This window comes from Vanessa tameamea, chromosome 17 (assembly GCF_037043105.1).
Source record: "Vanessa tameamea isolate UH-Manoa-2023 chromosome 17, ilVanTame1 primary haplotype, whole genome shotgun sequence".
NCBI classification, from domain to species: domain Eukaryota; kingdom Metazoa; phylum Arthropoda; class Insecta; order Lepidoptera; family Nymphalidae; genus Vanessa; species Vanessa tameamea.
This window is the reverse complement of record NC_087325.1, coordinates 5,756,377-5,773,967: the sequence shown is the minus strand read 5'-3', so window position 1 is coordinate 5,773,967 and position 17,591 is coordinate 5,756,377. Positions and strand designations below refer to the sequence as shown.

The 17,591-nt window shown below is 29.4% G+C and overlaps 4 protein-coding genes across 4 annotated transcripts in view; 1 reads left to right on the top strand and 3 right to left on the bottom strand.

Moving 5' to 3' along the window:
* Positions 1-8,223, bottom strand: part of LOC113400554 (cytochrome b5 reductase 4) — a 78,321-nt gene extending 70,098 nt beyond the window's left edge. The window contains exon 1 of the mRNA XM_064217616.1: positions 7,984-8,223. The gene's annotated coding sequence lies outside the window, so the exon portion shown is untranslated. The remainder of the gene's footprint in view (positions 1-7,983) is intronic.
* Positions 443-7,298, top strand: LOC113400556 (fatty-acid amide hydrolase 2). The gene is made up of 6 exons (XM_026640177.2): positions 443-813; positions 2,092-2,311; positions 4,560-4,692; positions 4,942-5,066; positions 5,152-5,286; positions 5,426-7,298. Exons 1-6 carry the CDS (start codon positions 613-615, stop codon positions 6,190-6,192), a joined length of 1,581 nt encoding a protein of 526 aa, XP_026495962.2. The 5' UTR covers positions 443-612; the 3' UTR covers positions 6,193-7,298.
* Positions 7,050-7,633, bottom strand: LOC113400557 (sentrin-specific protease 8). The gene is made up of 2 exons (XM_026640179.2): positions 7,393-7,633; positions 7,050-7,258 (listed from the first exon to the last, which is right to left on the bottom strand). Exons 1-2 carry the CDS (start codon positions 7,631-7,633, stop codon positions 7,050-7,052), a joined length of 450 nt encoding a protein of 149 aa, XP_026495964.2.
* Positions 8,224-10,034: 1,811 nt separating the features above from the next.
* Positions 10,035-11,964, bottom strand: LOC113400560 (cytochrome c). Its single transcript, XM_026640180.2, has 4 exons — positions 11,795-11,964; positions 11,182-11,260; positions 10,733-10,841; positions 10,035-10,460 (listed from the first exon to the last, which is right to left on the bottom strand). Exons 2-4 carry the CDS (start codon positions 11,251-11,253, stop codon positions 10,315-10,317), a joined length of 327 nt encoding a protein of 108 aa, XP_026495965.1. The 5' UTR covers positions 11,254-11,260; positions 11,795-11,964; the 3' UTR covers positions 10,035-10,314.
* Between the last annotated feature and the right edge of the window lie 5,627 nt (positions 11,965-17,591).

Genomic DNA, 17,591 nt, shown 5'->3' with positions numbered 1-17,591 from the left:
TGGTAAATATTTCATATCGGTAATCTTTACGAACAGCAATTTTCCAACATGTTACGTAAATATGAACAGGAAATTTATAAGTACGACGCAATAATTTACCTTAAACCGGTAACGGAAAAATATAAACACAAGGTGATAAAAATGCCCTTGGGGATTACTCGTTATTGATTTTTTTACTAACATGGGTAAAACAAAAGAGAATTAAAAAAAATAATAATACAGTGGACGATAAATTGATATTGATGAAGTCAAATCATTTAAAGGCTATTTATTTATTAAGTGCAAACAAGAAAGGTGTAGGCGGGAGCGTCTGGCTAACGCTTTACGCGATGACGATGCTTCGTCGGGCATATGCAGTAAGTGTGTCAGAAAGAGATAGCGATACTATTACGTACCAATATTTGAAACCGCGCTCCGTATTATGACTTCATAATACGTATTCACTGTTTAAGTCGAATATCAACCGTGGAAGGAACGGTTGTGTCGCTTTGTAGAGCACTGTGATTAGTATAATAAAAAGTTATTTACGTAGCAATACTGTGTAAATTGAATAAAGTAAGGAAGTTAAAACATCACTAAGTGTCTAAAAAAAATAGCTTGTTAATCGCTAAAATGACTGTAACTGAAATAAAAACTAGACCAATCCGATTCAAATTACGATTGTTGAGTGCATTACGTGCGATATTAGATTTGGTTACAAGTTTTTTCTTCAAATTGTACTATGGAACAGAAGGGAAGAAGTTACCGGCAATAACAGATGACATTCTTAAGCAACCGGCTACAGAAGTCGCTAGAAAAATAAGGACTAAACAGGTTTGTGAATCACATAAAGCTTCATTATTTTAGCTGATGATCTTAGAATTACTCACTCCAGATAAAGCGATCAATGATTATACATTTATTTCACAACAGTTTTCCTTATCACTATTTTATAAAACAGAGTAGTTTTTGTGTAGAACGGCTAATAAAAAGAGCCATAACGCTTGTCACTTCAGGATATTAATCCTATATATTATTATATCAATAATTATAGCAGTTTAGTAATAGTTTGGTTTAGCAATAATATGAAGCAGTTACTACCTACGTATATAAATTACGCACTTTGGTGAACTTTAATAGTATTTTTTTTTTATATAAGTACAACTAACTTTTAATATTGTTAATCTTAACATCATCAGATATGTATTTATTTATTAAAGAACCTTTAACAGAAATAAAACCGGTCGTTGGTAAAACCCATGTTCGGCTCGTCATTAGTTCTCAGTTCTCAATTTGCCTGTTATATTTTTGAGTTACGCATCTGGCTATCTTTTATCTATCGTTAATCGATTTTTTTTACCACTGTTTATACCCTGATGGCTAGTAATATTAATATAGTATTTAGAATTAAAATTGAATAACGCGTTTAGACTGCCTTCTTTTATTAATAAAAATCTTTTTATATTTATTTTATGCGATTTAAAGCGATATACTAAGGTCTATTTTTATCTCCTACGACACAAACATAATATATCTCTTAATAATATTTAAGTACGTACATGGAAGAAAAAGTATTACTCACAAGACTCCACATTACTATTCTTTTGTCTTTAATTTTTCCTATAAAAGTAAAAAAAAACCAGCATTATCATTATACATTGATCAAAAACCTAACCTAACCCAAGTTATTTGCATTGTATGTGGACTAGCTAGTATAAGTGTATTATCTATGATGTCGACCATGATTGTTGTTTTATATTATCACATCGTTCGTGCTTAACTTTTAAAATATACCACCACGAAGATACTGCATATCAATATATTTTTCTTTTTTCGTACAGAAATAATTGTAGTTTTATTTATGTTGCTAAGCACTATTGAACGCATGTATGTATAAATTCGATTTTTTTATCGTCGTTTGTAATGTTATCATTTAATTACCTACTAATTAATTAAAAATTTTCAACATTAAGAGTACGAAGTTAAATTTATAAAAAAACTTCGTAAAAAATGTAAAAGACTCAACGTTTAATAGACATATGTAGGTATATTTAATTTAACTAATATAACTTTAAAAGTTAAAAGAATTTATATTATATATAATCTTTTCAGATAACCAGCGTCGATGTTGTTGAAGCTTGTATACGAAGAATAAAAGACATAAATCCCATAGTAAATTGCTTTGTAGAAAACCGCTTTGAATTAGCATTACAAGAAGCGAAGAAAGCTGATGAAATTATAAGAAGCGGTACAAAAACTGTCGAACAGTTGTTGCAAGAGAAGCCCTTTTTGGGGGTTCCGTTCACAACAAAAGATTGTGTTGCTGTTAAAGGTGTGTATTATCTACTTGTTTTTATGAGTCAGGCCAGTGATGTTTGTGTAGTTTTTACGCAAACAATCATCATTAACTAGATAAAAATATTCACACGCGAAAGGTTAAGTCCACGTGTTATGTAGATTGTCTTTTAGGTACAATAAAGTTGAACCTTCAAATGGCAATTTTGTTTGGAGAACGTTATCGTATTCTAATCTTAAAATATTATGTCATGACCCAGATGAGCTGTCAGAAATGAACTATCAGTTGACTGAGTTTACAAAATGTAATTTTAATCTACTTGTTCATTGTTGATGTGTGCGCTAAGTGCAGAGACAGATAAACCATACATAAAATGATTCATATAATTATGTATAACCATTTTTTTTTTCATTAATTATATTCATAAAATTACGTACGTATGTCGGAAGCCTGAAGTCGGATGAAATGTCGGCACTGACGCATTTTATTATTTTTATGATCATAATTCAGTACTATCGTGCTAATGCGAGGATATTGCTGAATAATAATTTACACATAGGGGTTACGATTCAATTTAAAAAATAATTAAGCTACACAAAGTTGTTTTGTATATAATAATACTTAATACTAAAAATGAAGGTTTTTTTTGTAACGCGCTAATCTTAGAAACTACCAGTACGAATTAACAAATTATTTTTTGCGTTACATTGAAGAAGGTCTAGATCTAGGCTCCGAACATAAAGACAGTAACAATGACACATGCTAAAAAATATATTTCGAATTACTTACTGCTAAAAGAGCCAGGTTTTGAAAGAGCCACTTGCATTATTTTAGTAGTTTATCAACGAATTTGGTTGGTGATTTAATTTTTAAGTGACAATACTGATTTCCCGTCACCCACAAACATTTCCAAGTCCGCCGAAACCAACGAACGGCAGCATATCGAGACAAAATTTTTGGTACTAAAAAGTAAGTATCTTACTTATTTTTTGGTATTTTATTGTAAACAACTGTAGGAAAATAGATTATAGATTGAGTTTGTGCATATATTTGGCCTTGCAGCTGCGTAAAAACTAAGCCTAAAATGTTTTGATATTGTTGTTATTTTAAGGGTTATATTTTTTTAAAGCATAAGTTATGAAAGAGCCGGGTGATTGGGCCTTGAAAGGGCTGGCTGTGGCTGACACTCCCAAAAAGAAAAAGATGCTAATTAATAAAAAAAGGAAAGAAACAAAATTATAATTAAGAATATGACCACAAGACAGTAAAAAAATTACAAATCAAGTCATATGAAAACAGTGATAACATTGGTTTCTATACAGAAAAAATCTGATTTTGCTCGTAAATCCAGTGGCTTAAATTTTTTTTTTTGGCCAGACATGTTTCTTGTATTAAAAAAATTACATTATATTATATTCCTAACTTCCTAACATTTAAGATATTACTAAATAATGTCATTTAATAATATATTAATATTGTAATTTCAATAATTAAAGCGTTAGCTAGAATTTAATTTAAAATATCTGGTAGAATTAAAAAAACTGTAAAAATATTGGTTTTAATTTAGTTAAAAATGAGTTTTTAAAAAATATGTTTCTGAGTTTTATTTGTAACAGTGTACTTATTATTAATTTGCATTATTATCACAATTATACTTTATAAAACAGACTGGCTCTTTCATAACTTCTAGTGGCTCTTTCAATACCGATATGTTATAAAAGAGCCAGAAGACATATTTTTTTTAAATGAATATTTAGGTGATTTTTCAATAGTAGTTAAGGTTTTTTCGTATTAAATTCTTTAATAAATGAATAATAAATTAAGAAAAAAATATCATCACTTTCTTAATTTTAAGTACCCTTTTTTGGTCCCTTTAGAAAACTGGCTCTTTCATGCCACTTCTCTCCTATATCTAAGAAACTCTCTGAGATGAATTTGCAATTTGTGTTTGTTGCAATTATGCTATTATTTTTAATGAATCAAAACTTTCAAATTTGGCGATTTATCTTATAAGTATCAACTGTATTATAATTGTTATTGGCAGAATAGTTTGCGCTCAACTAGCGTAGATACACGCCAGACAAAATAAATAAAAATAAGTCAAAGTTTTCAGTATTGTGATATTAATGATCAAAGCAGTATTGTTATGAGAGGTTATAATTATTGATGGTAACAGAAAAGGCTACAATTATCTTGCTACTGTTAAATAAAATAATAACGTTAAGAATAACTATTCTTAAGTTACATTTTCCTTAACAATCTAAAATTATATTATGTTTTATAGATCTCCATCAAACCGCAGGAGTAGTTTTAAGGAAGGACTATATAGCTGAAGAAGATGCTGAAGTAATTAAGCTGTTAAGAGAAAATGGTGCAATTATTATTGGCTTGACAAACGTACCAGAGCTCTGCATGTGGTACGTACTATAGAACCTTTTTTTTTTTTTTTTGAAACAGATAATAATTATCCATTACGTTTTCATTGAAATATTAATCTAAGCCGCAAATTCAATTAAAAGTCACTTGATGCACGGTTTTCATATAATACGTATATAAAAATAAACAAATTATAGGGTGCTAAATTGCGTTCTCTTAACGTTACCTATCCCATTTATTCGACCTCGTTTGCCTTATATATTAACCAATATCTGTTTGTATTTGACTAGGTGGGAAACTTATAATAACATACATGGCAGAACGAGTAATCCATACAATACTACAAGAATTGTTGGTGGATCCTCGGGCGGTGAAGGATGCATTCAAGCTGCTGCGGGCAGTTGCTTTGGAATAGGTATTTCTTTATTAGACTACTTGTCTTAGTTTCAAATAGTCCGTAGTTTACGAACGAACTTTAATTAAAATGTTATTTTACGTAGGTTCTGACATTGGGGGGTCCATTCGTATGCCCGCTTATTTTAATGGAATATTTGGACATAAGCCCTCAAGAAAAGCAGTTTCCAACCATGGGCAATATCCGACTTCAGCTACAGAAATGCAAGGCGACTTTTTATGTAAGTTTGAAGTAGTTTTGTTTTATTTCACAATACAATATTATGTTTAGTAGTAAACTCTCTATTTAAATTAATAATTTCGACGGTAATAAATTCGAATTATTTAGCTGGATAATGCATTCAACAATTCAAATTACAGGTATTGGACCAATGACAAAATATGCTGTTGATTTAAAACCTATTCTCAAGATTATATCAGGAGAAAATTGCAAGAAACTTAACTTGGATAAGCCTGTCGATATAGGAAAAATAAAGATCTTTCATCAGTTCAGCAATAATGCTCCAATGGCAAGCAAAGTAGATCCAGAAATTATCACCGCTATGGAAAAAGTTGTCGAATATTTTAAATTAAAATACAAAATAACAAGTGAAGAGAAAAAAATTGAACTACTTGAAAGATCTTCTCCAATTTGGTTTGCTACTATGAAAAGCAACATACCATTTGGGTCATATATTATAAAAGATTACACCTACTGTTCAATATTTCGAGAAATAATTAAAAGTTTGTTGGGTTTATCAGGAAACACTTTGATTGGGCTATTTACTGCTTTGGTTGATTATGAAGTAGTAGATCTCGGAAGTGAAAAATATAAACACTATAGAAGGTTACGTGATAACTTAGAGGACATTTTCAAAGAAATGTTAGGAGACGATGGTATATTCATCTATCCCGCTCACCCAACCCCTGCGCCATATCATAATCAGCCATTGATGAGACCTATGAATTTCATGTACACAGCGATAATAAACAGCCTTGGCTTCCCTGCAACTACGATTCCTTTAGGTCTCAGCAGTGAAGGGCTTCCTATTGGTATACAAGTAATTGCAAACCATAACAATGACAGCCTGTGTCTGGCGGTTGCTGAGGAGTTAGAAAAAGCATTTGGAGGGTGGATAGAACCATAAAATAATTCAACTTCTCTTTAAAATATATACTTCATAGATCATTTAAAACAAAATATATTTTCGATAATTTTATTTGTAAAACAAAAAAATTAAACATGGTATTTGTTATTTGCTTTATATAAGCGAGTGTAACAGATCAGAATTAGTGATACAAAATATGCCACATCACACCACTAATAGGTTTAACTAGTAAGAGTCGGTTAAAAACATTAATAAGGAAAAACGTAAATAATAATTTGAAATACACATTCTACAATGTTTTAATATTTAAATAGATATTATTTTATAAATCAACTTAGCTTATAACAATACAATAATTTTTAATAACTTGCCTTTATTTATTCCATTTTGAATAAATATTTATTAAGTTTAGATTATATATTTAAAAAAATGAGGAATTAAAGATAGCTATTGAATAAAATTTAACCAATGTATTTAATGTTTATAATTTGTGGTGGTTAACTTGGCATAGCCAGGTCACATAATTGCATAAATTATCTTAAATGACATCAGGAATATTCCACTGCAGTTGTATCAATTGTTTATGAATAAGCAAATAGTTTGACTTTTTGAGGTTTTTGAGGAAAAAATTAGACTTTATATTTCCATGTTCACCAATTAAGATTAAAAATGCAATGTTGCTACCTGAATATGCTAAACTTAACAAAACTCTGTCATAGATCAAGTCTTAAAATTTTCTTAAGAAATAACAATGATATAATTTATTAAAATATGTTCTTTCTTAATTTTATACTTCCTTTTCAATGTGGAAAGAAAATGTCTGACTCAAAAAATTAACTGCTACCCTCCAATTAATAAATTGCCTAGATAGTATATGAAGAAATTAGAAGTACATTTTAGTTAGATTTCGATAAACTATGAATAATTCCAAGAATTTCTTTCCTCTTTATGTTAGGATTAATTTTGACAGACATTTCACACGAGTTAATTTCTTGATGGTTTTGAGCATGGGTTGCTAGCCTCTCAGTATTGCAAATTACATGCACACCACAGTCATAGCCGTTGTTTTGTTGCAAGCATTCCTTGTCCACAAAATTAATTGTACCTGAAATAAAAATCAATTTTATTATTATGAAAAAATAAAATCAATAAAAATAAAAATAATCATATTTTATTATCATCTTTATGTTATTGTGCAATTATAAATGGTTTTTAATAAAAAAATATCAAGAATCTTACCTCCTTTCCTCAAATATGACATTAAATGACTTGCAAAATCCCATGCAACATCATGATTGCTTCCAGATGACGAATCAAAATGATAAAAACAATTTTCAGTTTTAGAGAAAACAAGAAGGCTCCAATGAGAACCTCCTGCCTTGTCAGGTGAATTATTATCATTAAGAGCAAAGAATACAAACTTCTTGGTATCAATGTCTAGGGGTTCTAGGAAAATACTTATTTCACTGGCTTGAACCATTTTTATACATTGTGTAACTTCAGGTGAAACGAACAAGATTTCATAGGCATTTTTAAACAATACTTTTTCTAAGTATTCAAAATAAAATGATATTACAGTATCATTTAGCCAATGTGGCCCACCAAGCAATTCAACGTCAGATTTGTGTAATAAGATTTCATGAAAACTTAAAACGACTGATGATTTTGCCATAATTTCATGAAACTTCACAAATAATCTTCAAACGAAGTTAGGTTTAGGTAAACACACGTTCTCGTCTCCTAGTCATCTGCTAATAAAGACAAATATAGACATAATTTATAGCTAAAAGTAGGCTTCGCATACCTTTATGAACGTAAAATATGACTCACCTTTTCATAATGATGTTAAAACCATTAAAAATAGTCTTTCTTTGAGCAGAGGTACATAAATATTAGAATTCACTGCCACCGATAAAAGTAAATCAATTTTTTTTTTTTTTTAAATAAAGTGTCATTAAAAAACGAGTTTCTGCATGTTAATTTTAAGATAAATATATTTTTATCTCAATATATTATTAAAAACACATAAAAAATCAAAATCGTCTTTTAAATCCGAATACATAATATGATATAAAATGCAGTCAATTTAATTTGACAACTTAGGTGGACACCTGTCAATGCTGCAAGTTGCTTATAATCATTGAAGATTCAGTAATATACAATATTTTTACTTAATATGTTATATATGTTTATTTACATAGGAATTATTAACATTAAGTCCTTAGATTAAAAAAATATTTATATTTATATTGATCAAGTTCAAAACATATTATTTCATAATAACAAATTATTATTAATAGTTTGATAATAACAATAATCTATTTGTTAAGTTATCTTGTTGTACTGAACATAACCCTTTTTCTGTTCAATTTATATTTTATATACATTTAAGTAGATTGTAAGTTTTTGATTCAGCATCTGTAATCACGCATAACTCTCGACAGACGAGTATACAGTTAACTGTATATAATCTATGTATCAACTTCTTTTAAGTTAGCGGGAAGATCGATATAATGAAAAAAATATCTAAAAAAGTATATACATTTTTGACATTTAAAAAACATTAGATTGTCTTGCGTTACCATTGATTTAGTATTCAATTATTTATTATTATGATATAAAAAAACTAAAAATTGTAAGGGTGCATCATATAAATTACTATCGCGCAAAACGACATTGATAATAAATTTGTTGTAATAAAATTTTACATTTCTATCTCGAATTAAAGTTTACTAAAAAACTCAAACTTACTTTACTCACTCAGGTACACTTGACCTACATGTATAGATAAGTATAATAATACCAATATTTTAATGTTAAGTTATTCTGGCTGTCCGCCTGTAAATCTTTCACGGCTAAACCACTGTGCCGATTTTAATATTTGGTACGACGAAACTTAAATTAAATGAAAAGACATAGGCTACCTTCGATCGATTGCAAATAATTGAGATCTATCAAGGTTCGAAACACAGACACACACATTTAATGTAAATTATATTATGATAATTGTTTTTTTGAAAAAAAAAGTCCTCTACGAATAAGTAACTGAGTGGAGGCGTATTACGCCCGTACGCCGTACAATCGTCATTCTATAGGTATAGGTACATAGAGGTTAGGAGACCAAGACTAATATAAAGGTATGTAAAGAGGCTCACATTTTATCGTAAAACATGAATTATGCTAGTTATATCGGTGCATTGTCTAATTTGATCGTAGTAATTAACAATATTAAAGTTTTAATATCTATTAAATAATTGTACAACATCGACGGTGTTTTACGATAAAATGTTAGCCAATAGCCTTAACCCTGTATTTTGGCCTTGGTAACTATATATAGAAAATCGACAATGCTAAAGACTATAAGCAGTGAATAAAAATAAATACACAGAGAATAACAATTTGCACGTGGCGAAGTTCAAATTGCATGTTTTAGTAGCGTAAATTGTAAGACCGCGTATATTTAATTGTTACTATTACTTTTGTTTATATAATTAATTATCCATCCGTCTAAAATATTATATTATAGATACCACTAGGAGATAATATAATTTAGAAAAATGCGAAGTTAAGGTTAATTACTCTGGCCTTGATAACTTTCCTGGTTTTTCTTTGTAACAATTTTTACGTTTAAAGTAGTTAAGAATTTAAACCATTCTTTTGTTTTATGATTTCTTCAAAGAAATAACCAAATATTTAAAGGAATATTTAAACAAACACAAACTAAATAAATATTAAAACAAGGTTAATCGATAAATTAAAATAATAGTAAAACAATAAAATAAAATTTATTAAAATTATTTACATCTATGTATTGGTAACATTGGTGGATCACATTTTTTCTAATTGAAATTTGGGTAACACACCTACAAATGAAAAGCTAATTAGGATGTCTATTATTAATTTAATAACATTAAAATCACTCACAACATTGTTATGCTCAGCAAAAAATTTTTTGTCATACATTTATAACATTTACATTAAATACAACACACAAACGTCCAACTATGAAGATTGATGGTGATGAGTAACAACTTCACAACTTTTGCTAACTCAAAATAAATATATTAAATAATGGTGATACTGATTGCGCTAACAAATAAGAAGTATTTTCCATATAATGGAATATTCCTCTTATTTTAAGTTTTCCTAAGGCCATTAAAATTACTTAGTTGCTTGCTTTAGGTAAGCAATTAGATCTGCACGCTCATTAGCTTTCTTCAATCCAGCGAAGACCATTTTAGTGCCAGGGATATACTTCTTGGGGTTTTCCAAGTACTCGAAAAGTGTATCGTCTCCCCAGGTAATACCTATAATTAAAATTTTTTAAATGAATCTAACTTAATATCAAATACATTATCAATACATACCAACTGAATATTTAACTAAAAGTAATGTTAAAAATTTTCAAAACAGTATTATTATATAACTTCCTATGTTTGAAAATGATGACATTACTTTATAGTTTATCAGTCCATTATAATGGACCGTGTCCGTGAAAATGTAACATCTTATCTAACTGATAATTTAGAGACTATCTGACATTGTGTTCAATATAAGACAGTAGTATAAAAAAAAATACCTTTAGCTTTGTTGGCCTCTGAGTATGAGAAACCAGCAGCTTGGCCAGTTTTGCGTCCAAAGAAGCCATGGAGGTTAGGTCCTACTTTATGTTTGCCACCAGCCTCAACCTGATAATTTGAAATTTGACAATATATATTAGATATAATCATTAATAAATAGGAAAAATATTGGAGGTTAGTTTCCAAATCAATTATTAAATGGTAAGACATTTAGATAGTAATTTTTATGCCATTCTAATGTCACAAGTTTAAAATATTTATAAGCCATAGAGATAATTATTTAATTAAAGAAAAAATAAATTAAAGACGTCTTCGAGTTTAATTTCATTATCATATATATTTTATGTAATTGATAATCACATATATTCAATGTTTATTACTAACAGAATGTAGAAATAGTAGTAGTACTTTCGCTTATAGTTGATAAATTTAATTAAAAGCTACTTACAGTATGGCATTGAGCACACCTCTGCACAAAGATTTTCTTTCCATTTTCAGCATTACCAGCAGGGACACCCATGGTGTTTCTATAAAAATATAAATGAAATTCTTAAAAGATAAAATTTACAATGTAATGTGTTCTATAAAAGAAATTTGTACCAATCAAAATTATTTTATTATGCAACATGTAATATTGGAGATTGATTATAAAAAAAAGCGGGAATTTTGATATTTAAATTTTAAATTACACACACTTCAGAAAAAATAATTGATGGCGAAAAAGATTTAGGCCATGAACTAAGTTTTCTGCGAAATCAGGTCACTATTAAGGGATCAATGTCATCCGGGAATTGCCAAGCACTAACGTGATAATGACACCATTACGTAAGCATGTGCACATTTATGTAATATTAAGAAAAATGTTTAGACCCTTCGGCAACTTACTGTTAAGGTAACTTTAAACATTTTATAATAATTATAAAGTATTTCGGGAATTGGTAAAGGTCGATTTTGTTATAGGTAAGCCTTAGTGTAAGGGCGTTGAAATATTGAGTCATAAATATAAGCTACTTTTTATCGAATTAAATATTTAATCAATTTAAAATTATAAATTTACTTACGTGTTTCAGCCAAATAATTTTAAAAAGACCAAAGTTCGATTTTTAAGGCAGCTGAAAGACGTCTGCACTTCGTCAGCACAACTCGTTATACGCAAAAAATCACACGACTAATCTGATTTCCGAAAGAACCAACGACTATGCGACGAAACACGAGTTTTTCCGAACTGTTAGGTGACAGATGCGTATTGTGTTCGGTAAGTTAGACGATGCTTGATAGGGTAACATTTAAGAGAGTGGTAATTTTGGATATTACATTATTACAAAGAAATATGTTGGTATTATCTTTAATTCATGTATTAATTTGAATTCATAAGTAATAAATTTGCTATATTTTATTTATACCTTGGTATGCTTATGCTTGGTCTACACATTCCTAAAACTGTCTGGAATAAGAATTTTCTATTTCAGTTATTTGTAGATGAACACCATACATTTTGAGTTTATTGACGTGTCGATTAATACACAAAATTAAATTCAAAAATTATAAATTATTCATAATCATTCTATTTTAAAGGCAAGAAACTTATTTTGCTACTTTGAAAATAAAATTCCATTGGTTAATTAAATTCGAGTAAAATCGAAATGAGAATTTCTCTGTGTGTGTTAAATCTATTTACCAATAAACTCATTCTCACTCTCACTCACAAATAGACTCAAGAAAAAAAAAGTTTGTGGCTTCACTGTTTTAACGGGACACTTCAACGCGAAGTTGGGTACACGAGTCGGTGGTGAATTGAAGGAGGAGTAATTTACAGTTCGGGCCCGAACACTCGGCTAGACTTTGGCCAGTTGGCCGACTTCATAAAGAAGGAGGGATTCTTTATGATTATAAATTTTTAGACTACATATACTCAAATAAAGTACAAATATAATGTCACAGTTAGATCATACAACGAACTACCAGTTCAAAAAAAGTTATGTGAAGTCCAATTTTAACACTACATATAGTTTGTTCCCTCGGGTAACTTATACTTACCAAGATTCACCAGTAGGCATTTCCACTTCGATCCAAATAAACGGTTTACCATTCAACAATGCAGAGTCCAGACATGACCATCTTTATATTAAATAAATCGACTAAGCTTCATAATCAATAAAATAAGACGACCAGGTTTTTATTGACCCTAACATAAGGTCTCAAAAAAGCGTAAGCAAATAATTTTAGCCATGCAGTAATTTGTTAATTTTATTTTGTAAGTTTTATTTTTAGGATGTTTTAGCCGAATGCGGCCTAATCTTCTATAATGAATATAATATATTTAAGTAATTATTATAATTTATTTAGGTCATACGACTACATCCACTTATCGTGCGGTTCCGAAATTGTATATTTTGGTTCAATTCCGGAGACAAAAGAATTATTCAATGGTATATATAATACCAAATTTTGTAAATAAAAGTTTGTTTGGAAATTGCTTTTTTATATAACTTGTTGTGGTTAGTCTAAGAGAAAATTGAATTGTAAAACTTATAAAAACGTCAGCTAGCGGATAACTTTAGAGCTTCTGAATTGTCGAGTCGTTGTTTAATTTCAAACTGGCGCGTTCATATAATTTAGTACAGATGGCAGTACTTGTATGTTAAAAGCAATATTGGCCTGTGTTATTTATTCTATTTTTGTAGTAATGTGTATTGATAATGGACATAAAAGTGTACAATATATACCTAATTATATTATTTGGTTATTGTAAAAAATTTTTTTTTTTGCAGACGTCAAAAGAAATAAAATTATTGTCATTAAATTGGGCACTATTTTTATTTTTTATGCAGCTTTGCCGATTAATCCTGATTTTTTTGATTGTCAGTAATGTAATTATATTTATTAAATTTGGGTCTGATATTTTTTATTGGAAAATCAATTTAACGATGATATCGATGACATTAGGTAATATTTATGGTTAATCATGACAATATTCTTGTAAAAATGTATAAGCATTAAAATACATTAAATACGCGACATTCTTATAAAAATATATAATTTTATGTTAGAAATACGGTGTCATATTTTCACATTATATGTTCTTATAGAATGTTGTACTGAAAGCGAAAGGTCAAACTGCTTGATTTCCCAGGTGTACTTATTTTTCGTATGACGCACATATCTAAACCGATGACGGGAAATTAGTACGTGGCCATTTTGGTGCAAATAAATAATAATAATTATCATTATATTTTTCGCTCATTTTGGGAAGGCTTTTTCTTCCTGTTGGCAAGTGTTCGCCTTCACCTGTGTATGTTGGCAATTGCGATACTTATACACTGTTTCTAGATATATTATGCTTTTAATTAGGTATTATTCATTTAGTGGTGACAGTATTATCCACTCGCCCGTCTTAGCAGGTACCTACTCTTTATATTATATTCTACCGCCAAGCAGCAACTGGTAATAGTGAGTGTGCCAATGCACCTACAGGCACAAGGGACATAATAATTTAGTTCCTAAGGTCGGTGGCGCATTGGAGATGATTAAAATTTCTTACGGCACCAATGTATTTGACGGTGGTGACCACTTACCATCAGGTGTACCATTTGCCATTTCGCCTACCTATTTTATAAAAGTAAATAAATTTTAAAAACCTACAAATATGAAATACTTATGTAAATATTAGTTACTATTATGAACTATAATTATTTTCAATAGTTTAAAAGTATTGAAATAGTTTATTTGTATTTTTGACAGTAAGTTATCCAGAAATAAAAGCGCGTGGAAAAATCTTACTTTGTTTATATACGATAGATGACGACATAGCAGAAGAAAATTGTGAGCGGCTAGCTTTTTTATTATATTTAAGTGTATAAGATAGCCTGAATACTTTAAGATGTTTCTTTTTTTAATTTGACCAGAAATTGTTTTACTATTTTAAAAATTATATCTATTTAATCACACATTTTTTAGAATTAGGTTTTTTTATTAAAAACTGACCTATTACAATTGATCAGTACAAGACAGATTAATTTTCTATTACTTCAATATTAGAATCTTTTGTAGAACCTGCAAAATATATTTCTCTACTGGGAAAGGTGTTCTTCTCTATTTTATACAATACTTTTGAATAAAAGTGTGAAGTAATATTCGAATGCTGAAAACCTTACGCCGCCGGCGTTTATGCATTGTAGCGTAAAACTATGAAATTTATTTGAGACAGTATCATTTTTCTTTATTTCCACAAAGTTGAATGAATATTCTCAATAAAAAGGACAATACTCACTTCATATAATTTGGATACAAACGATATTTTTAGCTTATATTTTGTATTTGTGAAAATAATTGAACTGATTTAATTCAGCGAATTCTTAGAAATCATTTTAAGACATACAATTTATGTTTTGTTATATGTAAGCAAAGTTTTCCATTGTTTTCATAATTGTAGGATGTTCTTGTATGTAGAGGAAGACTAACAAAAGGAACTGAATAATCTATTGTCATCATAACTCAAGATAAAGGACCTCAGTCCTGGCTCATTAATCCCTTATACCTAGGGCTAATAGTTATATATATATTATGTCAGTTAAATATACAGTCTCATTAAAAATTATGTACATATATCGATTTGTTCTGCCGACTATATCTGCAAATTTCTCCTTGGGATTTATTTTGAAAGATTTATAGACTACGTTTGGCTTTTCTTCGATATGGATCTCACGCAGCTCCGACCTTAGAGGCTGCGGCGAAACCCTAAGGCTTTGAAATCATGGAGGCCTCACGTATCCTGATTCTAGCGCCTTAGAGGAAATCGATAGCCGAAATGATCTAGCACTAGATGAATGCCTGAGCAATTTCGCCCCTTGAGGAGAACTCCGCAGCGTTTCCAAACCGTGCCTAGGAATAATAGGTTTCCCCTTCCGGATCTTTAAGAGATATCTCATGCGAAAAAAAAAATGATATGGTATTCAAATGGTTTTTTTTTTGTATAATTATTTACTTCGTTAATCATTGTAGACGAATAAGTTCTTTATATTTTTGTTTGTTCATAATTAGAATGTCAAAAAATATTTTTTAATAGTAAATTTAGTACATTATCATATTTGGTCATAACATTGTTTACCAAAATATGATGGATTAAGTATAAGTAAGCCTAGGCGTTATTTACCCTTATCAAAATGTCGCTCAATAAAGTTTGTTCATCTCATTACATCACAATGTTCTTTCAATATATTTTTATATTAGAATAATAAGATATTTAAGTAAAATGTATTTGTAATAGATAAAATATTATTTTGTTATCGTTAACATTATCGTTAACTAATAAGAACATTAAACACAGCAAATTATATCAACAAATAAAAAATACCATAAAATAATAACTTTTTAATTAGATAGAATATTAATATATATATTTTTTAATAACTAAAAACTATGGTAAAAAATATTGATAACGTAACTCTCTGAAGGAAATCATGGAGATGAGAATCAAACTACATCATGGAGCAGACTTCGATTGAATCTGCTCTGTCTCGGAAATGGGAAAGCAAGCGTGAATAAAAGCGGGAGCTCCATGTCATTTGCAATAAATTTGGTGAGTTAACCTATTTGAAATTTCCCTTCCTTTTTATTTATTTAAATATATCTCATATGACCGATACTAAGGATTGATGATATAATCAATTTTATCTGATATACAATACGTTTTCAATTCCTCCAAGTCTAAGTTTTGCTAAAATTAAAAAACTATATAAATTTTCACTTTATTTAAAATCACGTCGTCAATCGTCTTTAGTTTTCAATACTATGTACTTATATTTGTTTCAACATTACACTTATTTTAATTAATTAAGCAATATTTAATAATATATTATTGTGAACAAAAAATCGGTTTCGGTACAGTTAGATTGCCATACTGCAACGCTTCTGGTTTACTATTAAATGCATGAATTTTGCGGCTTACTCGCATCTTCAGTGCGGTTGTGTTGCTATTGCGACTCAATATTGATGTGAATACACAGTATCGCGATCTAGTTACGGTGCGACTGCAGTCGAAACCAGAACTTTACTTGCAGCTTCAGTATAGCAAATTAACCACTTAACTAACACAATTGACATAAGATACTGTTTTCTCCATTATTAATAATCGCTTTACTCGATGTTTAACAAATCGTTGTAAATCATTTACTAAATGTAACACAAATAAAACTTTACAGTAGAACTAAAGAGTTGATGAGTATAATGTCGATAGAAGCAATTAAATATTGTAATCATGTTCATATGAAGCCGCCAAAATTTTAATCTACCCTCGAATATTTAATGCAGGAAAGTGAGCGATATAACGCGCCCTTTGATGCTGAATACATTTACATTGTAAGAAGTAGTGTAGTTTCAAGCTTCTGGGTCTTCATGGTGCTATTATACTGAGTCACTCACTCATTCATGATAGAACACAGCAGCACAAAGCACTATTGAATCCTATTTCTCGGATGTGAATTAACTTAATCATACCACTTAATTATATACTTAAAATAAAATTATAATATGTATTAATACGAATATAATTATAATAATAACTTCAATGTGGGTAGATGAACCATTGTTACATAAATCAGCGTGACAGATGGTGCAAAAGTCGTATTTTAGTTTGAATTCGTGTCTTGTTGAGGGTACACAGGCGCTGCCACAGTCGCGTGTAATGTATCTAACGTCTGAAAATTAAAAAATAAGTATATTATTAGATGTTAGTATTCAGTAACTATTATACTATAAATTATCTATTTATTAATGGTTTTTGCTTGCTTGATGCAATGATGAGATGAGATGAGATGATGATGAGAACAAAGGTGGCAGCCATAAGGTGGCAGACATATC